The following is a 25900-nucleotide window of genomic DNA, read 5'->3' as shown; positions in this document are numbered from 1 at the left end:
ATTAAAAGTAGAAAGTTGTTCATAATGTATTTAGTTAAATGACCATTCGTTTCATATAAAGATTTTTATAATTTAAAGAAAAAAGGTATTAACGTTAAATATTAACGTTACTTCCCATTTCTAAACGTGTAATGGGATGCAAACGGACTCAAGACTCCAGTTTTGTCGATTAGATCGTCAGATAAACTGTCTAGTCACAGATCACACATTACCTGCCCATTATTGCCATGATATATCTACTCCGAAAAAAATGTAGGATACGTAACACGTGGGAAATGTTGTCTCAGTTGTCACATGGCCTTCTTTGAAATACCACACAGTTCTTGTGAACTGGAATATTTGGCTGTAGAATGTCATCCGGGTATCTTTCGTGTACTTTTTTTTGGTGTGCATTTTATTTTGGTTATATACTGCATACAGTACACTTAATTGGAGTGGAACCATCATACGTTCACGTGCTCTCGTAGTATGGCTTGCACTGATTGGCTGATTCAAGAGTAGCAAACTAATGAGTAGCCTTTTTTTTCTGAAAACATTATGTGGAAGTAACATGTTCAAAAAAGTTGCCAAATCAGCAGGATGATTAATCTAACGCCTAATGTAATTAATGTTAGTAATTCTGTTAAACATGGGACATTGAAAGCAACAACAACCAGATATTCATTAATGAAATATAGTGAAAAATATAGGATCAATTAGGAAGTGTTATTGGGGAGTGGCAAATTAATGGGAACTGTGTAAAATAACTATTGTGGAAGATCTTTCAGAACTGGGAGGCACCTACATATGTGACCCTGTAATATTGTTTGTGGTTGTGGCATACCAAATAACATATTGTATACTACAATGGGGATGCATATCTAGGCTAAATTGTATTTAGTTATACAGATGTATATAGTATTTAAACAGCTGTTTGAATTCATTACAAGCAAACTCACAGTACTTCACACTGAATTGACAAGACTAGAGAACTATCTTATTCCTGCAATTCTCTATATAGTTTTTTTTCAGTTAGGCTTTCCAAACTTGTGTTCTCAAACCAGCATCCATTTAGCTTGCAGTTGGTAATTAGCTGTTGTAAATTTGTAGGAGGAACCTTGTAGGAAATACAGCTATTCACAGACACATGACCCCTTCTTTCTGTGTTTTTTTTCTTGCCCCGAGCCGCCCTGGACCACAACCGCCCATGGAAGCGGGCCAACCGCCACACCGGCCAGGCCCCGAAACTCCAAGGCGCCCCCTCTCTGGAAGGGAGAACAGGGGAGCAGCCGGGAGAGGACCGGGCACGACAAGGCCCAGACCCAGAACCAGTTGTCCTCACACATACACTCAACGTCATACATTCACCCCCATACTTGTTAATTTCTTCACAACCTGCATGCAAACTGACTACAACCCCCCCCCCCCTTCCTTCCTTTAGAGTTATTTGCACACGATACCTGAAAGATGATACACGATTTGTGCCGTTTCCAGGCTACTGCAGTATATGAAAATGATGGAGTGAAGATGCCTTCATTGTATGGTCATGCAAGTTCAGGGTAGTTCATTTGTAGTTTTTACTTTTTTTAGACACGTACTGAAATCCTAGCTAATGCCAAACAAAGAGTAAGATCACATAAAACCAAATATAGCTGAAGGCCAAAAAACACTTACACAGCTTTTGTGCAGTAAGCTTGGTGCCATCTGTATACCAATTTTATTTTTGCACACAAAAACATGGCAATAGTGAAAATCAAAAAATTTTATACAAATGTACATTGACAAAAATAACAGTTTATATTTTAAGTATATACAGCATTGATAAATTATCTTGGATGTAACATTTCTCAATTGTCAGTGCACTTCAATTGAACAAACAAAAACAAACAAACTATGGCTTACACAATTAATTTGTACTGAACAACAACAAAGTCTTCCACACAAATGTGATGATTAACTAAACATTTCAACTAAACATTTCTTTGAAAAAAATGACAGCATAATACATATTTTGGAAAATAACTGTTTTAGTCAATATTTTGCTTTGTGAAATGTAGTATTTTCATTTATGAATAGATCCTAGTTAAAAACAACCATTCTGGATTTCAACAGTCAGCTAGGTCTATTTTCTGGAAAAGCAAAAAGCAGTCAAGAGAAATAGTGCTAATGTGAAACGCATTATATAACATTTCCTCATTTAAAGCTTACTGTAGATTTTAATTGTAAGCATCACAATACTGTTGTAATTGACCATTTAAACTTTGTGAACAGTAAGGAAAAAACCTGATGTAAAACTAGTACATATGTAATGCATGCAAACCAAAACAGCTTGGGCACAAAATGCAAATGCAGTCTCCCTTTAAAATTATTTTTAAGAAAAGAGAAGGCAGCTTTAGAACAATACTACAGCAGATATTAGAAAAGCAAAATTATAGGCATGTCAATTGACATGTAAATGTGGTTATGTAAAGTGATACTGAAATTCAGTGGTTTATTATAAGTTGTGGAAAATTAAAGACATTTCCTTCATTAAAAAAGGTTTGAATGGTAGTTAGGTTAGAAATATTTGATTCAGGTGCCACATTGTGAGACGTGCCGATCTGGGATGATGTGTTCAAAGCTCCAAGAAGGAATTCATAGAACAGCGCAAGCACTGACCAAATCACAGAAACTACACAGAAAACAAATATATTGTGCACATTCTGCCATTTTGTAACACTGTTTGAAGGCCTCTACTGTGTTTGAAGACACTCTGTTGTCTCACTAGCTGCATCACATTCCTGATCTAGTCTTTGCAATTCTGTAAGCAGTTATGTTCTCTTCAGAAACACAAAAGCAATCCTGATGAAGCATTCACGAAAAGAAACTAACACTTATGGCTCACACAAATTTCCAGTGTCGATAACATTTTCCTCAAAACACCAAGGTATTCCTGAGCAAGACAGGTCCAGTGCAGGCTTATGGGTTTGGGGTTTAATTTGTCCACTTCTCAAACCACAGGCCCATTTTCAGGTCCACATACATGTTCTTTGTTAAACATTAAGCAAAGTCTCAGAGATGAGTGCTCTCTACTGCCTCTTTATAGAAGACACCTTCTTCTTTCTAGTGGCAAGCATTTCATAGAAGGGGTCCCTGCTGATTGCAGCTCTGGAAATGAGATGGTAGAAAAGAGAAATGATTTACAATAGACCCTTTCCTGTCATTATATACCCTACATTTTTTGATTATTGTTTAGAAATTCTATACATAGACATGTAACACTAAATCATGTAGACATGCAAGACAAAAATCTCAAATTTGTCATCTCTGACTTATAAAACTTGTTCATTTGTAAATGAATATTTAGACCAGAAGTTACTTTTTCAATGTCAAAAATTGCATGCAAGAAAGTGGAAAGTATATTTGATCTTTTACATTATATATTTTTATATGTATATTTTATCATTTATCACTCATTTTAATTTAGCTCACAATTTAATTTTGGGGGGCACCCACTCCTTTAACGCACCTTCAATGATTTTCTTATATATTCCATGTATGAAAACCATAAATGCTATGCTACTTTGAGTGCTGAGAAGACCACTCACTTGATACTGTTGATCCACTCCTCCTTTTCCTCCATGGTCGGGGCTGAGATTCGGTAAAATGTGTGATTACCTTCCACCACCCGCCCATCTGCTTCTGTCTTGCAGGCCTTGATCACTTGATCCTTACTGTCTGGGATGAAGAGCTCAAAGCAGTTCTGAAAGAAGAGCCAATCACTGGACTAAGGCAAAATGGCAACCTGTCCAAAGGTGCAGATAGGAACGCAGTGCAAAGCAAGTTAATACAAATACATAGAGATGACAAAAACGTACTGGTTTCTTTGAATCCTCCACTTCCCTAATGCTGAGATTTTCCAGCGGAATGATCCCTCTTGGTTCTTTATCCTACAAAATAAAATAATAATGAGCCTAAAAAAAGAAAGCAAGTTACTGGATACAATCTAATTAAATACCAGGTTACTTACTGTGGTGTATTCAAAGTAATAGAGACAGTTATCCGTCAAGATGAACCATCTTCTTTTCCATGTTTTGACTCGTCCTCCTGTACAAAATGGGCAAGCAGGCAGGTGAATGAATGTGGTCACTGGGTGGTAAGTGGAATCCGGACTGGGTTAACGTTTGAGAAGCAGCCGGCGGCAGCAGCAGAGTGCAGGATGAGCAGCACTGGAGCAGGCAGATATGATGTTAACCATTAGTCGGCATTTTAAATGGCTTGCTTAGCACAGCACCAAAAAAATAAATAAAAACAAAAAAAAAAACAGAAACCCAACAAATAAGCACAATGATAGCGAAGTATGAATGCAAAGATGATTTATCTACTGAAAGAGGGAGGGGGGTGTCAGTAAAATGTGTGTTTTCATATTTATCATATCATTTATCATATCATTTATCATTCATATTTATCATATGGGGTGGGAGCCCTAAGCAGACATCCCTGTGTTTATCGGTTAAAATGAGCATAACAGAAATCACTAAAGAGTTGTTTGGTGGCACAATATTTAAACAAACAGTGAATTAGCCCCAATTCAAGTGTAAATGAAGAAAACTGCACCTGTCCAAAAAACAAACAAAAAACACCCTTATGCTGATGGTGTTTCCAACTTTCTACAAACTATATATTGAATGGACAATTTGATAGAACATTCAAAGAATTTCAGGAAATATTTCTGTTTTGTATAACGTCTCTTATTACTATGCTAGAAATAACAGCTCTAGTGTTGTATTTCACATTTGTAAAGCAATGTTTCTATGTTTTGGGGCCAGTGGGTCCCTTTAGATCATATTGCACTAGAGGCAAAAGATACACTCAGCCACCCGCTCCCACCCTTAAGGTTTTTTCGCTATGCTCACAGAGCCAAATTCTGTGGGACAGAGGGAGCACACCAATATTGAGCCTCACACATTCCAAGCACTGCTGAAACGCACAGGAAATGCCACATATAAGCCTTATTGGACAAATGAGATGAGATCAAAAGCAACATTTCATTTGAATAAGTCAAATGGTCAAAACAACAACAAAGGAGTAAATGATGAGCAAGGCACCAAGAAAGCACCCAGAAGCATAGCTTTTTGGCTAATAAGAAGAATCTGTTTACATACCTCCTGAAGAAAGAGAATGTGGAAAACAAAAATAAATAAAAATGGAAGAAAAAAAAATCAAATTATATGAAAACAGTACTGACAAAACTTTAACCTAAAACTCTTGCACTACTGTGCATTCCCACCAGATGGGAGCCTGACACAGACATCCTCTACATGCTTGTTGATCAGTTCCTGTGCAACTTCCTTTTCTCTGACTCACCACACCGTACACTTAGCTGACACAAGTGGCAAACACAAATGACTGTTTCTGCATATTGAGGTTAATTTTTTTTTTTATCTTTGTTAAACATTTTATAAGCTGTGCCATCCAGATGTAATTGCTCAAATGGGAGTCACGTATTCATATGATTCGTTGTGGCTGAAACAAGCCAGATACGTGTCAGTCACTATGGAATAACATGGGGAGGCACTTGTGGAACACATAAAGACAGCACCTATGGATGGCTGTTCAACAACCTTTCAGATGCGAGTAAGTCTGGACCAGAGAGCACCCCCTGTGCTTAGCCTCAGCGGTGTGAGCCTACACACTCACCTAGTTTCAGCAGCCAACCCTCCCGGTCGGGGTTAAAGAATGTGTGCGTCAGGTCATTGCCGTCATCCTCCGGGATCTTAAAGGGTTCATTCTTGATACTCTCATATAGGTTCTGTAGGTGTGGATGAGTGGTGGACAGATGAATTTGTGCAACATTTACCCACATCCCCCTCATAACCCACTGAACAGGAGCCATGAGGGTCATTGCTACATATACATCGGTCTAACAAATCTCTTATGTCTATATGATATGTATGCGATGAAGGCAACAGAGCACAAGAGGTAGTTATCACAAATATCATGGCAATGATTGAATCTTACTCATAACCTCAAATGTTTTGTTGCTTCTGTACAATGATCTTTAAAAATAAAACTGAATCTGTAGCTTTGATTTTTTTTATATATTATCACTTTCTTCCTTCAAAAAACAAAAACAAAAAAAAAGATTAGCAGCAGTTTTTAATAATGTGATGGTTGTTACTTAGCAACCAGTGGTCAAGAGCATTACTAAAAGTGAAGTAACCATGCTTTTCAGCCAATCAAGTTTGTGTGGTTGGAACTAGCTGCCATATAATACACATTTGAATATGTAATTAAGATGAACTCAGAAAGAGGCCAGATGTGAGGAGCGGACCCTGAGTAGGTCTTCAGGTAGGTCTCCACCATCGTTGATGCCTCTGTTCATGGCGATGAAGCGCTCCGCTGTTGGCTTGTCCTTCACATTCGGGTTGTGCAGGCTCGTATTCAGCATGATGATGGCAAAAGACAGAACGTAGCATGTGTCTGAAAAGAAACATTGAAAGATAGGATTTAAAGTAGTGGCATCAGCATTCTGTCAAATGGAAATTACTCAGTATTTATGGAGGGTTTTTTTAAATATATATATAATAATTGCAACAATTTACCACAATTTACCAATGGATGTTAAGACTATACCCCCACTCATTCTCTAAAGATCTCTCAAAATGCAAATGTTGGATCATGATGAGCCAAACGGCCCAGTAATGGGAGAGCACTGTAGTCAAGCGATTCTAAAAGCTCCTTCTATTCTAAAAGCTCTTTCTATTCCCAGGAAAGAACGCTGCCGTTGGCACCCGCAGGCCAGCGAGCACATTAGCTTGGCTGATGGCTCACAGTGCCGATGAGGGTTGAGCGGCAGGGCAGCTCACGCACGAGTAACTACATGAGTGGGCGTGAGCGACGGAACCCACAGGGAGGTTTGGGGCTAACAAAAGAAAATCCACCAGTAAGAAATGTAAAACAGAATTGCGGCATGATACTTCCATCAAACAAAAGGCACACTCACCTGTGGACTGAAATACTCCAGGGTTGCACTGACAGTAACGTTGGGCAAAAGCCTCCATCATCCGATCTATTTTCTGAGCTTCACCTGGTAACCGGAAACTCCACAAGAACTGTCTTCATGGAGCAACAAGGTAAATACACTTGATACAGTGACAGTAATACATTACAAAACATCCCAATTTTAAATGCTATTTTATAAAAATATTAATTTCCAAATGTACCAAGTTCTAACATACGGTAATCTTTATTTATCAATTCACTATGGGGTGCCGATATACTCCATTTGAGCCAAACAAATAGTATGTACATGTACAGAGGTCTTTAAGAGTAGTTAAACCTGACTATTAACCCTGCGACAGAGACGGTCACCCTGAAGAGGACGGTGAAGGAGACTAAATGGGTGTTGTGGTGGCGCTGTCAGAGATCTGGCTGTAGATATATACCTGAGAGCTTGAACCAAGTTGAGGTCTGTGAATTCATGAAGTTCCACAAAAGCATGAAGGACCTCAATATTGAACTCATCTCTGCAACCAAGAGGACAAAGAATAAATCATCACTGGCATAGTGAGATGACTCAGTAGCAATTTATTTATATTAATATGACACCTGAAATATGTTCATCAACCATTTGCACTGAAGTAAGACTAAGTGCAGGTAGTAGCTATGCAAGTCACAAGCATCAAGAGTATAAATGCTCCTAAGGAAGTGAAAGACTTTAAAATGTTGCCACCTTAAAAGATGAATGATTATATAGGCTATAAAAATGCAGGCATTAAATTAACATGCATAATTACGGTATTACTGGAATTAACCAATACGAGTCAACTCTCATAATTCTCAAATATGCTTAAATACGAGTTATCCATAACTGACTTCAGAATTCAGAGAAGCAATCGGCTTTGCAATTGGTGTCCATGGGTTACCAACATTGGGCCCAAAGCACCCAGAAAGAAAATGGGACACGTCAGTGATTTCAGTGTGCTGTAAATGGATTAGCCTACTTTGACAGAATACCCATTTGACACTCCAACACCCCCACCCCATCACCCCCTCCCCCCATCCCCTTCCTTCCTGTGTGCATGTGTCATGTGTGCAGGGGGGGGTGTTCTGTTTCCTAAGAGAATAGACTATGTGATGGAGCACTGAGGCTATGAAGAGAAGGGGATGGACTCAATCTGCAGCCTATCTGATGTGGTCGTTCTTTGAAAACAAGCTTTGAAAAATGCTGGTTTGAGGGTAAGTGTCAATTCACAAGGTGATGTTTTCACATCTTCACATCAGATTGATGCTGTAAAACTATGAGTATAACAAGTGAGTAAAGCTTTTAAACCCAGACAGAACCAGACAAATAACATAAAACTGGACACCGGGCTCCTAGCTGTAGTTACCCGGCAGCCATGGACAAATGTGCATTGGAGCTATAACGCAAGATCCAGCACTAAAAACAGAGGAAATTCTGTTTAGGTGTATTCTGGTAGGAGCAGATCAAGACTTGTGGCAAACTGAAGTGTTTTTGGTGAGGGCAAGCTAAAGACAGCTGAAGTAATGTTCCCTTGGGATCAGACTCCAAGAACAGCAGCACAGATATCATCATAAACCAGTGATAACAATTAGCTTGCTCCTGGTTCATCTCAAACAATGCATTTCTCTTCGTCACCTCCACTTGTGCTAAAGGCTAAATTTGCTATTCTAGAGTAATATGCTTTATGGCTTATGAATCTGATCACACAGATACTTTGTGTTCGGCACACATAATCATCCTCAGAGTGAATAATAACATTTAAATATTAGACTTCCTGCATTTGATGGAAAGACTATGACTCACCCTGATGTCAAGCACTGCATGCATAATGAAAAATTACCTATCTGGTGAAACACTGCCTCAACCTATTGAAGTTCTACTGAACATAGAGGTATTCCACACAAGGACACTGGTCCAGTTCTCTTAAAATAATCCCAGAGGTATTAGTAACTCCTGGAGAGCACCAACAGCATTCAACTCACATCTTAAACTACCGGTTCATCAGTTTACCCACCATCATGTCAGCTAAGGAAGTGAGTCATACCTTTCCCCGAGATAATCTCCGATCGCTGTCTTGTTGAGACCCTCGCCTTTGTGAAGAAATTGAGCAATATCCTCACATGTGTTTTTCAGCAGGTCATTCTCAATGAGGAACTGAATCCCCTGAGAAGAGACACCACAGTCAGCGCACACAAGGACTGACGGTCTTTGGGTCATTACCCAAGCCAACACACTGCTAATAATAATGGCCAACAACTCATTTAAATAAGGCTGTTATGAAATACTTGCCATATTTACATGGGTATAATGGCAAAACAAATAAATGAGCAACGTGCAGCAGGACAGGTATTTAAATGATGCATTCATTTGAAAAGTAAACAGCTGAACTGTACATCAGGGAATTAAACCAAGTGAACTATAAATCAGGGAAAGAATTCAGTCCAAGAATAAGTAAAGGAATCTTAAAATGTCCTGCATGTCAGACACAAAGGCAGATGAAAGAGGCATAAATTCTGGATGTGCAAAGAGACACACACACACTACCTTTTTGGGATCCATGTTGAATTTCTTTCGGCCCATGGCCACCTGCTTATTCCTCTGCATGTTTTTCCTGCGAGTATGAAGGCATCAGAGCTGAATCAGAGATACATCTTTCCTCTTTAGGAATGGATGGAGAGAGCGCAAATAGCAAGAACCGCGACATGATGGACCCGACATACTGCCTCCTCAATCACCCGTCCCATGCCTGTCACACTGTCCTAATGGCTGCATTAATAACCTCAAGGGCCCAGTGGTATTGTGGGTCGGGTACATTACCCTCCCTGTAGCAAAAAAAACTGCATTACTGTATGGAAATACTCAATGCTTATTCAAGAGGAAAACAGGGTAGGAGAAAATGTTAAGGAGTTTTTCCACCCTAAGCTGCCTAGATGTCAGCCCCATAAAGTAGACTAGTCTTCAGTAGAAGTGGGAACTGCAGTGTATAAACAGCAGCTAATCCATAAGAAGTGAGACTAGCACAGGAATTACACATCTGACCACTTACATAACATTTGGTGGCCAAGTATTACTAGATCATGTATGAAATTTTAATGTAACATTAAAATATTACCAATCTCTATATGACTTTAGAATGAATTAACTGGTTTACATGTAGATACTTTAAAGATTTACATGGTTTACATGTACACTGTTTAAATCGTACAGTTCCAATCAACAGACTGTGTAACAATTCTAATAACTTCTAATTTCAAAATATAGCTTGCATATTAACAATGAAGAATTTATTTGTATGATGAACCAGAATTTAAACAGGAATAATGATAATATAGGTTTGACCTTACATTTCCCCTAAATGCCATGGGCTTACTTTTCATTAATAGTGCATGAGCTGTGATGTATGAAGTGACTCATGTTGTACTACACAGTCAAACAGTACAACAGTACGCCTCTTTAGTAGTCTTATGGCAGAGGGCAGGGATTTGCACACAAACTTTTAATACAGGACCAAACTCTGAATACAACTATGTAAACATCTAACACAATGAGACCAATAAGACCCCATTTTCTTGTTTGTTTTAATACAATCTGATTGGTTAATGCTTACAAATTACATTAAGTGCTTGCATCAGACAATGGCGAGTTTTGCCATGTAATGTATATTTGTTTTTTTCTGTGGGAGCACTAAAAGCTTATGAAATATTATATCCAACTTCAAAACTTATGTAGCCAAAAAGGGACAGTCAGAGGGTATATATTAGTAATAGCACCAATACTAGCAAAGAAAAAACAACAACAAACCTTTCTTCAGTGGAACCCAGGTTTTCAATCTCATTCGTCACCTCAGCTATCTCATTCTTGAGTCGCTGGGGGAGTAAAGTGGGATATGGGGGGGGGGGGGGTGCAAAACCAGGATAAGCAAACCAGAACAAGGAACTGTAAAGATAAGATGGATTTGCTAAGCCCTCTAAGGTTCTTCCTAAAATGTGCCAAGAAATGCTTGAGAGGTCGATTGGCTCGATGAATGTTAACATTAAAATAATGAATGCGCAGGCATAAACCAGACATTTCACCATATCAGCACCAGCCTAGGCCTTGCATATAATCCTTGTGCACTCTGATGCAGTGTCAGGTTTAACACACTCACTAGTGAGGTCATCAAAAAAAAAAAAAAAAGCCATAGAGGATCAAGTGCCAAAACAGGTAAAGGGGTGGTTGACAGCACGTCATTCAGGTGTGCTGTGGGTAACAGGTGGGATTGTGTAATTGGGTGTCTACAGTGTGGACTGTGGTTTGCGTTTGTATGTGTGTAAGCAGATAAGTGGATTACTGTGCATTTAATCCACTGCACTTAGGCCCACCCTATTAGCTCCATCTTCCACCGTATTGAAGATGACACCGTGCCTGTGAATTTACTGCCTAGTTGACGCAACCATCATCCAGCAGCCCAAGCCTGGATCAATACTACTCATATTACACATCTATACAGGATACACACTGATGCATAAGCAGCCTCCCAAAGGCCCATGCATTAACACGTGCGGAGGTGAAAGCTAGCATGCTTTTAACACCTGACCCGACCCCATTATGACTGACCACCTCCCCCCTCCAGTGTGTGCGACCCAGAAACCTTCCTTCACAGTCATGAGCAGTAAAAGCGAGGCCTGTTCTTAGATAGCACAACGCCCAGAATAAAGCATGACCGCGATACCTTCCAAGGCTCCTCGTTTGAAAGCACCGCATGCATATATACCGTTGAAGATTTAAATTAAATACACAATGCTCTGCAGCACGAGATGACGTTCTTATGCCTCTTCGACTGGCCTCTCTCATACACTGAGCATCACAATACTGAATTCTGGGACCAACAATGCTGCGGTTTGCTTTTCCACTTGAGACAGCACATAAAGAAGGAAAGGAAGATGTTTACGGACACTGAACAAAAACAGCTCCTTAACAAAAGATGAAGCTTCATTACTGCTAGTCTGCGAAAGTTCTCAGGATGGACTCACCATCATCGTGAGCATCCATCATGCTGCCTGGGCTCACAATCCCACCTGAGAACGTGCCGACATCTGTAGTACAATCACGGATTCTAAGACACTGACAATCTGACTCTACACAACCAACCAGCAATCATCGTAGGGTTATGAAGAAACAAAAGTTTACAAAAGTACTGGGCACATTTGAAGGCTCAATATCATCACAGCATTTAGCCCAACTCTAGCTTGGCAATTTTAACCATGCTATTTCAACCACTTCAAATGAACAAAAATAGTGTTGGAACAAAGTCTAAGTCGAAAATGTCATATAATGATGCATTCAGAGATCTCTGAAGGGACAAATGGCCAGGAAGCACTTAGAGGATCAGTGTTGAGCTGCGTATCAGAATTAATGGCTCAGAGAGGCAGTGTCAGATCCACATCAGTCAGCTCCAGTTATCCCCACGTGGAAATGGCAGCAGCACTAGATACCACCAGTAACCAGTATAAAGAAATCCAACAGCAAGCACAGATTATGAAATGACTGGGATCAATTTACAGTCTGACCACTTGTGGTTCAGTAGCAAACAGCAAATTCCATTTAATGCAGATGGCCAGTGACTTCCAATGTATCTTTGTATCGTGTTGCGAAATTACCTCAAGAGCAATGATGTACTAAAATATTACATCATGCACATATTTTGAGGTTTTAATATATTTAAGGTATCCAAGGTGAGAAAAGGAATTATTTCTTCATGATGCACACGTTTTGAGGTTCATAGTATACACAGTATGTAATTGGGACACAGGCATACGAACTGCCTTGTAAATCCTATGAAAGAAAGTCATTACTAATAGCCTTACTAATAGCTTACTATTTTTTTACAGCACTGTCACTGCCAATGCTCCGTTTCTGATTTAACCAGGAAACACTTGGATAACAAGCCCTGAGGCCTTTCCAACATGCAGAGTTGCTTAACTAATCCTAAGAAACCCTTTGTCTTCTGGAGCACTCTGTGGGTGGCCATCTCTTTCCCTTTTAAACTGTGGCAGCTGGTGCAAGCAAGTGCTGGGGTTAAGGGTGATCAGGGAAAGATGAATGACATGGTGTTGGAATGCTGACCGAACCAGGTTGCCCCCACCTAGAAAACAGCTCTGAAACAGGTTTCCACTGTAGTGTCACATGGTTCATCAGCGTGGAACATGTCAAGCTCTAGATGCCTTCTGCCCTGTCCATCATCCCACCCAAAAGTACACACAGAAGCAAGACACACACAGTTGGCAATGTTGTACTTAACAACAACTGCCACTTATTACCCTCTCTCTCACTCATCCACGCACGCACGCACGCACGCGCGCGCGCGCGCACACACACACACACACACACACACACACACACACACACACACACACACACACACACACACACACACACACACACACACAGTCTGGGTGGAATAAAACTAAAGACACATCAAAAAACTCCCTCACTGTACATAGACTCCCTCACTGTAGTTCATCATGAGACTTCATGTGATTCTCTGATGGCTCTTGTGACATTTTCTGGAGGAAAACAAGTTAATAAAGCAGTGCTTTCATCAGAATTCCTCAAATGTCTCTGTGGTGTTTCCCCAACATTACTTAGGAACACTGCCTGTGCTCCAGTGATGCCAAGATTACTTGCGGTCCCAGTGAAAAAAAATGTGAAAAATGTTGAGAAAAAAGGTTAAATCAAAGAGAGGGAAGAACAATGAACAAACCAAAAATGTATCTGTCAAACTGTGTGTTAATGACTAATTAGTATATTAAATTTCCTGCAAAGTTCCAGAACTGTGCTAGTCCAGGCACCTGTACCGGTGGAGAGACATCACTTTTTTTACTCAAGGTGTCTAGCAATGACTTGGGAATGATGAATGACTCATGAGTCACAGGGTGCCTGCACCAATTCACAAAATTCTGTTTAGGTTTACTCAATTGATTAAGTCATTTGAGGAAATGGAGTTCAGGCCCGGGAAGGACCAAAGATCAGCGTTCCAATTGCATAAAACAGCAGTGTAACTGAATTTCCAATACCATCTGTTCCAAAGTCCATTGTCCCTGGTAGGCAGTGCACATCGTACAGTCTTTTATTTAGGCATGTGCCCCATCCCCCTATACAATAAAGAGAAAACACCACCTCCCTTTGTTCCACTGAGCCTTTTGTTTCATGGCTTACTTTAAGAGCAGACCTAGACACTGCAAACATTAATAATCGAAATTATAATCAAAACACACCTCTAACATTTTAACAAGGAACAGAACCACAAAACCTCAAGACTTAGTGGCATTGGCAGATGGACAGAGGAGAGATGGGCTGAAAAGAGGCTGAAAAGGTGTCTATGTTTGGCCAAGTAAGAGTCCTCACCTGTATGTCCTCCAGCAGCTCCTGCTTACGCCGCCTAATATTCTCCAGCTCTTGCTGCTCCTCTGGGCTCAGGTCATCTGGCACTGGGAAGGAGAGAGAGAGAGAGAGAGAGAGAGAGAGAGAATGAATGACGGACATGTGACAGATAGGGGTGTGTTTAAAAAAAAAATAAATAAATAAATAAATAAATAAAAAATAAATAAATCGATATTTCGATTCAAATCGATCTTCATTTGAATGATTCGATATCGATTTATGAAACCTGAGATCGATCTTTAGAATTAGCCAACTTCTCCGCATATGCGTACTGTTTTCACGTCTCGCGTTTTATCTCGCGAGATCATCCTTTTTTTCCTCGAGCACCGCCACTTGGCTGGGGTGATCAGTTAAGCATGGCTGCAGCAAGAGTAAAAAAAATGTACCTCTGATCCACATCTATGATTCAATGAGTTACTAGTTCGCTCTGGCCCCAACCATCGGCGAGCGATCGATCGCGATATAACACTTAATTTGTGTCCATTTTACACCGCCACCCCTCCAGGTTCAAATCTCACTCCAAGCGATCTTGAAAAGTTGGCAACCCTGCAGATGTATGGTTACATTTTGGATTCAGAAACCATGATGGTAGGGAAGAGTTGGATAAAAGCACAGCCGTGTGTAAACTGTGCAACATGGAGGTGAAATATTGTGGAAATACCACAAATCTGAAAAATCATTTAACGCGACACCATCCTGATATTCAAAAAATGCCAGAACCCAAACAAACTCCACTAGAGAAGGCATTTGCGATTAAACTATCTACAAGTTCTCCCCGTGCCAAAAAAAATAACCGAAGTGCTTTAATTCCACCTTTTAAAGGTGTATGAACCCTGCAAACATGACTTTGTTCATTGCGCTGAAGCGCGGCACGCGCGAAGTTTCAAAATTCGAGAGGTGCACGAGCTCGTGAAGCAACAGCGCACGAGCGGAGCCACCGCGTTTTCGGCGCGCGGACCCTCACGCTGGTTGCGACGCGTCAAGTATAAAGCTGTGAAGTTTTCTCAACAGTTGGCAATATTGTTACTGCAAAAAGGAGCTGTCTCACTCCTCAACATGTTGATCAGCTCCTTTTCTTGCAGAAAAATTTGACAATCTCCAAGATGTCAAAAAGCCGTCATGAATAAATCTTAGTTTTTGGACCTTAATGTTTACAATATTCAGAACTATGTTCATAAATGTTTTTGTTACATGTACCAAAAAAAAACTTGATTTGCACTTTAAAAGGCTGTTCAAAACAGCTTTCAATGCCTTTTCTGGTAAAGGAGCTATGTGGAAGAGTGTGCATTAATTGATATTAAAAAAAGAATGTAACTTGTTCACAGTATAAACACTAATATCTTAATACATTTTAATAAAGTTTGAGTGTTCCTTGTATCATTACAACATTTCACATTCAAACTACACTTTTTATTGTAACTGAAATGTCCCTACAAGAATCGATATTGAATCGGATCGAATCGAAAATCGAATTGAATCGGGACCTTGTGAATCGAAATCGAATCGAAATGGGAAATCAGTGGTGATACCCACCCCTAGTGACAAGACATAGATTAGCAGCCAACAGCACATTCTGCTGGTGCAGGTACTTTGTATTTTGTGTCTGAAGGAAAGACAAACTTGTATGCATTCACTCTCCAAGTTTTTTTTTCTTTTCATATGTTGACTATGCAAAAACTGGGAGAATATTGAACATTTTTGAACACTAATACTACACACAGTGCTAAAAAAAATCTCAATGTGTTAGATAAAATTATAGGCCTAATCAACCTTTTCATTTAATTGAACAATTTTAAACTGGGCTTAAACATAATGAAATAAAGCAGTAAACAACTTTATCTCCAGCATAACGTCAACACACTAGAGGAGATTATCTGAAAAAATGGAAAGTCACCTGTTTATTCACCAGTGTACCATTGGCACCTGTTAAATCATATTCCTTCACAATAGTAGAAATATGACCCAAATTCTCCCCCATATGAGAGGACTGAGAAGGACAGCTAGCTAGCACATGTAACTAGCCACATCTCTGCTTACAGCAGAACATACACCTTTAAGAAGCAACAGAACATCGAATTGAGAGCTTGTTGTGTTTGTAAACCTGGCTTATTTCAGTAAAACCATACACATAGCAGGCCTGAAATACAGAGAGATCCTCTCATGTTAAAAGGGAGAACCATGTTATACTGCATATTCTAAGACCTTATTGATGGGAATCGAAAAGAAAACCAAATCGAAGTTAACAAGGCCAGGCCAGGCATGTTCTGGTCCCAACCCAACCCCAGCAGTCAGCCATTCAATGGAGAGCTTTTATACGGGGCCTCGTGCATGCCCTTTGGGTTTTAGAAGGCTACATCCATAAAGGCATGTGTCAAGTTATCAATTTATTTTAGGCTAAGAACAGCACATTTGGCCTTTGTGCTGCCAATGAACAACAGTTTCCCATCTGTCTCATCTCAGTTTCTAGGATTGCAGAAACACATTTGCAGCTCGTTTGACTAGCTATGGCTTTTTGGCCTTTTTACTTGACTCAAAAATCTAACATATTGAATTATACTGGCCAAGCAGTAAACTGGATTCAGCAAATCATATTAACCATAAATTTGTCCCAGACTCATATCTCCCATCAATAAAACCAAATAAAAAAAAAACAATATAGTACTTACGATAGCTTTCTGGCAGGACGCAATACAAATAAAACACTCATGCCATTAGGCTATATCTTTCAATTGCACCATGAGCTGCTGGGACCTAAATCCTTAAGACTGAAATGCTCAGCATGTTTAAGGCTATAATAGAACCAGAGCGGTGGGCTATAATACTAGTTGACTCCTTTCACATTCAACATAAAATGGAGCAATGTCTCAGGGTCCGCCCCATCAATAACAACTGTCTGAATGAAGAGACCCCTGCCATCATTAGAAATTCCTAATTGTCACATGTGCACCACTCTAAGCAAATACAATTTTACTACTAAGACAAGGAAAATTCTTTCACTTAGTTACTGCTAGTGCCCATGGTAACATGCTGCCTGCTCCACCCACTCCAAACCCCCTTTGCCTGGGAATGAAGATTCTTGATGTGCTGCTTGTAGAGAGGAATGAGGACCTTCCCTCCCAAACTGCCCCAACATCTCTGCTTCAACACAACACGCAGGAGGAAAGGAGGACAGAAATGAAAGTGTCCAGCTAAAAAGAGACGAAACAAACTAAAATCAAACCGAACATAAAAATGCACCAAAAAGAATTAAAGAAAGCAAAAGGTAAGATTCAGGGTCCAATAATGGCCGTGAAAACTAAACAGGCTTATAAAGAACAGAACAATCTGAGCTAATGTGTTTAGTTTAAAAACTGTCCAAATAGTGGGTATGTTTCATCTGATAGGTCTATAAGGGAAGTAGTTTAATTTACACATGCCATTCATGTGAATTTTTTTTTTTTTTTTTTTCATTGCATCTTGCACATGCCCATATTGTGATCATGATGAAAATACAATTAATCGGTCAGGACCAACTTGGTCTATCTATTATTTGCTAATACTGTGCCCCAAATTATATATCCATATCAGTGGAAACCATAGTTACAGTATCAACAGTACTCCGACAGGACAACTGTTTAAATAATGAGAATAAATTTAGATGACGCACCAAAACAATACAATATCCAACAAATGGCAAATCTTCGCTTCTCTTAACTGAACTTTCATTCAACTATACCAAATAAAACCATGTGATCAAATAAGAGGTTCTCAGGGCTTTAGATCTCCTGAGATGCTGCTTTACTGGGTAAATAAAAAGCTCCCAGACAAGCCGAATGCTGATCAAGCCAATTCTCTCCATCAACTCTTCTGCTGAGCCTCCAGGCACCAGCTGATTAGACAGATTCCAGCCAAACAGAAACACTGAAAAGAGTTGATTCCACCGAGGATTCTTCCCGTCGTCGGCTTAAACGTGTTAATGCGAACACTTGTCATATTAGCCTAATCAATTTTTTGTTAACATTTTAAGTGCTTGAAAAATCCAAGATCTGGCAACAGTTTATCAAATAGGACATGTACGTTCCTTGTGAGAAATGCGAAAATAGCTTTTGATGGAAGTACAACTTGCATGCTCAGCACCTCACAAAGAAATTTCCTGATGTCGACTGTGAACATTATACAGGAGCTCCGTAATACCACTTTATACCCATGCTGGTCCCCATGAGGACATGCACCTCTGAAGCACAGTGCAAAACCTACCTGATTTCACAGGATAAGCTAATGGCTATATGCTAACATTACCCTTTCCAAATTACACAACACATATTAAACAAAAGCATGAATAATGCTTGTTATTAGAATATCCTAATCCAACTCTGTTATATTTAGCAGACAGTTTAGTGTTGCATCAGCAGATCATCCTGGTCCCGGATACCCATGTGTGTAGTCAGTAAAGAAAAAACCATGTTAGAATGAAATAAACAACATTTCGATACATGTATAGTATTTTTTCTTTTAATAAAGCCTACAATGACTAAACCACAAGACAGCTGATGGACAGTGATCCTCGTCTGGTGTGTGCAGAAACACCAGCCTTACTCTGCCAAGAAATCCCTCTACTTGTCTAAAGCTAATTCATTGCCTGTTGGACATCTGCAGCCCATCAGCTCTACTGCAAGTGACAGACCATGAAATGGGCTAGCACAGATCAGAAGGCTTTACTTTCTCTGCACAATGTCTCTGAATATCAACATATGAGCATTAATAAGAGGAATTATTGTGACATAGTTTCAGATTTTAGTTCCTCGAGTTTAATTCTCCATTACCCACTTCCTTGGCTCTGTGCAAGGCCAAACCAAAGTCAGTAAAGTGTCAGTAAACTTATTATCTCGAAGGGGAAATCACACGGATTCCTCCAGCAAAAGCGGACATGAACATTTGTAAGCTACGTGGCCTTTGTGTTCTGAGAGTAGGTGTGTGTGGTGGAGTCCGCTGCTGCTGTCCTGAGTGCTACATCAGGGAGACTCGGAGGGATCCGATTTCCATACAAAACCTGAGCTGCTCAAATCCTGACTGTACTGCACAACCTTACACACGTTCACTTTTCAGCCAGGAAATCAACCAAGGTCCCCAAGAAGGTCAGATTACCTTTCATTAACTTCACACAATAAAATAATTACTTTAAGTGTAGTACAATTTTTATCTACTCTAAATGCCATGATTTGTTCTTTATAAGAGAATCTTTTTGGGTGAGAAACTGCATGGTAGCATCAGGCCAATCCTCACAATATGGTGGGGTGTGTGCAGAAATGCCATGGCAAACATAAAAATCATGGCACGCCTTTATTTGCCCAATTCATACTTTACCAAGGTTAGAAAAATATGTGAGGATGCAGAATGTTTCTGTATTGGTGCACAATCTTATGTTGCACCAAAAGGTAAATGTAGTACGTCTGTTGAACAATACACAAGATACAAATATAATCAATCTTTACTGAAAAGCACAAGCAAGTCTCTGGGCTGGCTTCAGGAAATCAGCAGGGCACCATGCAGCTCACAGAGCAAGTTCAGGGTGGATTTACTAAGCCAGAATCAACAAGACCGGAGTACAGCCTAATCCATACGCACCCCTGGTAGCCTTCAAAGGACCACTGAATTTATGTTGTAGCAATATTACAAACACAAATGCACCATTGCAGTCTATCATAAGAGCTGATGCTTACTGTTCCCTTCTTACAAACTAGCCATTTGCATTAAATATTTGTTCAGGTAAAAACTGAAAAAACAAATATTATGCACAATAACAACAACAACAACAACAACAACAAAACACATACATACACAAACACCAACTAAAGGTTTTTTTTTTTTAACACATTTAACCAGATGTTTTATGATTTGGTTTAATAGATGATGTGCTCAAAAAGGCTTGTACCATTGAAGTCTCATTTTAAAATCAGATTAAAATAAGCGTTTAACTGCTTATGTCAACCGTCACATCAACAAATGAAACCACAGATAGCATTTTGACTGTCTGTTTCACTCTGAGTATCACAAACATTATTTTAGTGACTAGGCGCCGTACAGTCACTAAAATACAGTCACCCCCCCCCACCCCCGCTGAATGTCCCCAGCAGTATGGCCTCTTTGCACACTAACAGCAGTGTACCCGGTGGTTAGTCTCTCATTGCACAGCCATGTGACAATCTGAACACCATGGTTTTGGCAAGCTACATTCACGCACCACCACTACATACCAGAGAACACTGAGCATCCAAGCCACGGTTGGTATGCACAAATAAAATCTGGTTCATTGGTAAGAAGACTGCCTTGTGTTTGCTGGCCCACTGTCACTGGGCTAATCAACCATACAATGGAACCATTTCCCTACAGGCCAGTTTCTAACCTTTGCATATTTTACCATTATGAAGGGATTAAGAGGATGCTGCAGTCTTAAAACCTTCACATTCAGGATAATGAAACAGGTTCCAAGCTCAACATATTCTTCCTACTGACTGAGCAGAAACCTTCAAAACACACACACACACACACACACACACACACACACACAAAATGTCATTAAACGTATCAGAGATTCACCACAATTTGCTGTTAAAGTCCTGTATCACAGAGAAGCTTGGTTATCTGTGAAATATTAGGACAAAGCACTGAAGTTTCCAGGGGAAATTAAAACAATTGTCCAACAGAGAATAAAATTTAATAAGCTGGTTAGAGTAAGTCCTATCAAATTATGAAAATTACGGATGCTATGAAGTTCATAGTGAGCCAACAACTTCTCCCCATATCAATCAAAACCCAACTTATGGAAGACACCAAGCAGTAATCCTGTAACATTTGCAACATTTGTTCACATAAGCCAGAATTGCTGCAAATACACTGATAAGAGAAGAGCCAATGAACAGTAGCCAAACAGAACAACTGAGTCATCACAGACATACATGCACAAAACCTTATCAAAACACACAATGTGCTGGGTTTGCCCCAATGTCACTCCTGTAACCATTCTTGCTACTTGTATATGTATGCGTGCTCGCATCGGGTGTAAATATGTGACGGGACTACATTTAAGAAATAAAACGGTCAATAAAAACTAATGCAGGTCTTGAGTAAAATTGAAGAATAGTTTCGCAAAGGGCAAGGAGTGCAAGAAGCACTTACTTCATTCTGATATCATGAGGTGTGAGCCACTCAGTCTGCCTGCCCAGAACAAGGGATACGGATGAGCATCTGCATCCCTCTAGATCTTGTAATCCCCAGTGACCCGTGTGCTCTCCGAGTATGATGCCAGAAGAACCGGTGGTCTCCAGTCCAAGATAGAGTAGGATAATGGGGAAGGCCAGTAGAGAGTCCAGGACAAGCACAGGAAACCGGCACTACTGGCAGTAAAGCCAGTACAGTCGCTCCACACCCCCCTCAAATCCCACCAATCGGTGCAAACCTACCACTAGTCTCCTCCCCTCTCTCTTCCAGCCCAACCACATGCACTCGTATGCTCAGCTCCACCCTGTGGTAATCCTGTGCACTATCTTTGAAATAATTCAGGGAAGGGGGAACTAAAACCAGAGAAGAGAGTGATGATAAAAGAGAGCAAGAGAGAAAGGAAAGAGGTAAATGACAGAAGTGAAACAGGTTTCAAAGACACAACACAATGTCTATTGTAGATGGACGTTTTACGTCCACTTTGTCTAGTCTTTCTTCAAGTAGAGAACTGTTAAATATGTAAATTCAGACAAGCGTCTTCTTATGTTTCTCCAAGTGTAGAACTGCTAAACATTAAATATGTAAATTCAGACAAGCGTCTTCTCAAGTTTGCTGTCTATGCATTGAAACACACTTGACCCCAATGCAAACTAACAACTAAAAAGCATTTCTACAACCAAAGCAAACGAGTACCCGCTGGTATGTGAGGACAGCGGGTAGTCAGACAGGTGCTCTGAAAACCTGGGCTGTGATCAGCAGGATCACAGAGGCAGTGAGTACAGCTACCGATGAGTGTGAAGTGTGAGACAGTATTTTACAGGTGGCACTCAACATCCATCACATACTTTATCCACTGCACCACAGACAGGCTCCAACCCACCAGTTCTTTAGACATTTTACACCTCATTGAAGGAAAGGCCTTAGAACTAGTATTGTACTTTGAGCAACCACGTCCTTTCAATTGGACTGTAGCAGTCCAATCAATTTTCTAACACTTTCTCTCGGTCCTCATCCTCTCACACGCCCCCACACATGCAACATGTCTGCCCTATGAGATGCCAAAAGAACCAGACTTATAAAACTTGGAGAACCCCGTTACATAAACGCAACATTGGAAAACCAGCTGCACTCCATAAGGTCAGAGGAGCTGAACTACACTGCTCAAAAATTAGGGCAACATTTAATCATCACACTATAACAGCAAGTCAATTAGTCTAAACACTAAGGATAACAAATCTGTCCAATTAGTAAGCACAAGTCATTGTGAATCGATGTGACCTGGTTTGGGGTAAATGATGGTGACAACAGGTGCACTACAGAAGCAAAAGCAAATGTTTTTGCATGTGGTGGCCACAGACAGTTACTGTCTCCTAACCCTTCCTGACTTATTCTTCTCTACCGTACTGTAGTTTAGCATTGTGCTAGTGTCCTTTTCACTAAAGGAAGCATGAGCTGATACCTGCAGCCCATTCAGGTTGCACAGAAAGCCCAGGTCCTCCCGGATGGTATCTGACATAACTGTCAGAAACAGACTGCATGCGGGTGGCATGAGGGCCCGACGTCCTCTAGTAGAACTTGTGCTGCACGGACCAGCAACACACAGGCCCGCCACAGCCACCCTGTTCTCGTCATAGATGACAGAAGGTTCACACCAAGCACATTTGACAGACGTGAAAGCGTCTGAACACACTGTGGTGAAAGTAATGCTGCCTGCAACATCATCCACCATGACTGGTTTGGGGGTGGGTCAGTGATTGCCTGAGAAGGCATATCTTTGGAGGAATGCACAAGTTCAACGTGATGGTGAGTGTTACCATGGCTGCTGTTACAAACCGGATTCCAAAAAAGTTGGGACAGCAAACAAATTGTGAATAAAAACTGAATGCAATGATGTGGAGATGGCAAATGTTAATATTTTATTCATAATAGAACATAGATGACAGATCAAAAGTTTAATCTGAGTAAATGTAACATTTTAAAGGAAAAATATGTTGATTCAAAATTTCAGTGTCAACAAAAAAAAAGTTGGGAAAAGTAGGAATAAGTGGCTGGAAAATAGAAATTGAGCATATAATGAAGAGCTGAAAGACCAATTAACACTACACTGTGTTCCAAATTATTATGCAAAAAGTGTTTAGGAGTGATAAGGTAAGATTTTTTTTGGTTTGTCAGTTAAACCCATTGATGGTGATGTGTGGCAGGGCTCTTTATATCACTGAAAGCCATTGCAGACAACTGTGCTAATTAGTTTGGCAGGTGTGTCCAATTAAAGGCAAGACTACCTAAGAAGGCTGTCCCACATTATTAAGCAGCCTACATTTTCAGCCAAAATGGGAAAGAAAAAGGATGTCGTCTGCTGAGAAGCAACAAATTGTGGAGTGTTTAGGTCAAGGCACGACTACAATCAACACTGCCAAGTCACTTCATCGTGATCATCACACAATCAAGAAGCATGTAGCCGATTCAGAGCACACGTGTGCGTGCTGATAAGGGAAAATTGAGGACTCTTTCCAACAGGCAATTACGTCAGGTTAAAAGAGCAGCTGCAGAAATGCCTCGTCATAGCAGCAGACAAGTTTTTGAAGCAGCTGGTGCCTCCAACGTCCCCCGAACAACAAGATGCAGGGTCCTTCAGAGGTTTGCAGCTGTGCGTAAGCCATCCTGTCAACCTCCTCTATCCACTGTACACAAGCAGAAACTGCCCCAGTGGGCTAAACAATACCTGTAGACTGACTTCAAAACTGTTTTGTTCACCGATGAGTAGGGCTGTGACGGGATGGATTTTTTCTTACCGCGGTAAAAGAGCAACGTATAGTTATAGTTTATAAATAAAAACATGCACTTTTAAATGAACAAAAACTTAATTTGTCGTAAAGTAAATACTTTACGCAAAACTATGGCCATAATATTGTTAATAATGACGTGAATAACATTAATTATAAATATCTAAATATCCTTGCAAGACAAACCAACATGCTCATTTTGTCCGGTATAAAGGACGATCTAAACGAGGTGACAATGTTGCCTGCCGTGCTGAATACATGCTCCGATGGAGTGCTCGTTGCGCAAACGGTCATATATTTTCTGGCAGTGTTTGACAGAAGAGGGAATTGATTTAGATTTTTCCGCCACCGGGCAAGTTGATCCGAATGCGAATCGAGGGCTTCCTCCTGCAAATACCTCGCGAGTTCAGTGTCCGCACCGGGCTAAAAGCCACATACATCTACTAAACTGAATACATTTAAATGAACTGATCAGTTTCTGAACGGTGCCTGTAGCATTTCATGTGTGACAGTGTTGTGTCGAATTCCGACTTGCCATGTTATTCAGCGCATAAATACGATACAGATAATATTGTCGATTTATGTTTCTATGCATAAATAAGGGATAGACTTTAATTATCCATCACAGGAAACGGCATTATCTATGTCCAAAGCCACTGTGGCTCAAGGGTGTTAATTATTTTAAATAAAATACACACTGGCTATACCGAAGTTCACCTCTGACCACATGACTTCGCAGTATTAAAGCAGTATTATGTCTAAATATCTAGTTAGGACAAAACTAGATGAGTGCTAAATGAAAATGAGCACTTTCTTCTTTGATTTACAACTTTGTCCTACCACCTAACGTTCTGCTCCACCCCCGACTGGTGAAAAAACATCTAAAGAAAAGCTGCAGCCCTTTATAAAACGCATGGTTCAAATCGTGGGGGAAAATGTAGTGGCTTATACTCCGGAAAATAAGGTAATCACGCACAAAAATCCAGCGCACACCCCGCATCCCCCAACCGCCATTTATTTAATGGACTGTTTCCCCCCGGAAACAGCGATCGCAATGAAAATGTTTTTTCCATGTTTTTTTCGCAATGGAAACGATTCCTTTTATAGATAAATAAATAGATAAACCGCGGTAATGAGCTCAACACCGCGGTAGGCACTACATAACCGCGGTATTGCGGTAATGCAGTTATCGTCACAGCCCTACCGATGAGTGCAGTGCAACACTCGATGGTCCAGATGAATGGAGTGGAGGATGGGTGGAGTGGAGGATGGCTGGTTGATGGACACCCCATGCAAACAAGGCAATGGTGCCAACAAGGAGGAGGTGGAGTAATGTTTTGGGCTGGAATCATGGGGAGAGAGAGTGTCGGCCCCTTTAGGATCCCTGAAGGTGTAAAGATGACCTCCATAATGTATGTGGAGTTTCTCAAACAGCACTTCCTGCCATGGTTCAAGAAGAAAAACCGTGCATTCCGCAGCAAGATCATTTTCATGCATGATAACGCACCGTCTC

The 25900-nt window shown here is 40.3% G+C and overlaps 1 protein-coding gene across 4 annotated transcripts in view; it reads right to left on the bottom strand.

Moving 5' to 3' along the window:
• Positions 1-1673: 1673 nt before the first annotated feature.
• cyth1b (cytohesin 1b) overlaps positions 1674-25900 on the bottom strand; it is a 45357-nt gene continuing 21130 nt past the window's right edge. For 3 of the 4 annotated variants that reach the window (XM_076999476.1, XM_076999473.1, XM_076999474.1), the window contains exons 2-13: positions 14372-14454; positions 10787-10851; positions 9530-9596; positions 9030-9148; positions 7407-7487; positions 6965-7077; positions 6293-6441; positions 5659-5770; positions 3989-4065; positions 3837-3908; positions 3567-3721; positions 1674-3126 (exon numbers count right to left, since the gene is read on the bottom strand). In XM_076999476.1, the coding sequence (XP_076855591.1) occupies positions 3048-3126; positions 3567-3721; positions 3837-3908; positions 3989-4065; positions 5659-5770; positions 6293-6441; positions 6965-7077; positions 7407-7487; positions 9030-9148; positions 9530-9596; positions 10787-10851; positions 14372-14454 (1172 nt within the window). In that variant the 3' untranslated portion in view covers positions 1674-3047. Of the gene's footprint in view, positions 3127-3566; positions 3722-3836; positions 3909-3988; positions 4066-5658; positions 5771-6292; positions 6442-6964; positions 7078-7406; positions 7488-9029; positions 9149-9529; positions 9597-10786; positions 10852-14371; positions 14455-21562; positions 21783-25900 lie in introns of those variants that run through there. The other variant, XM_076999477.1, reaches the window with a different exon arrangement.

This window comes from Brachyhypopomus gauderio, chromosome 3 (assembly GCF_052324685.1).
Source record: "Brachyhypopomus gauderio isolate BG-103 chromosome 3, BGAUD_0.2, whole genome shotgun sequence".
Classification (NCBI taxonomy): Eukaryota; Metazoa; Chordata; class Actinopteri; order Gymnotiformes; family Hypopomidae; genus Brachyhypopomus; species Brachyhypopomus gauderio.
The sequence above is the reverse complement of the archived record's forward strand: the minus strand, read 5'-3'. Positions and strand labels throughout refer to the sequence as shown.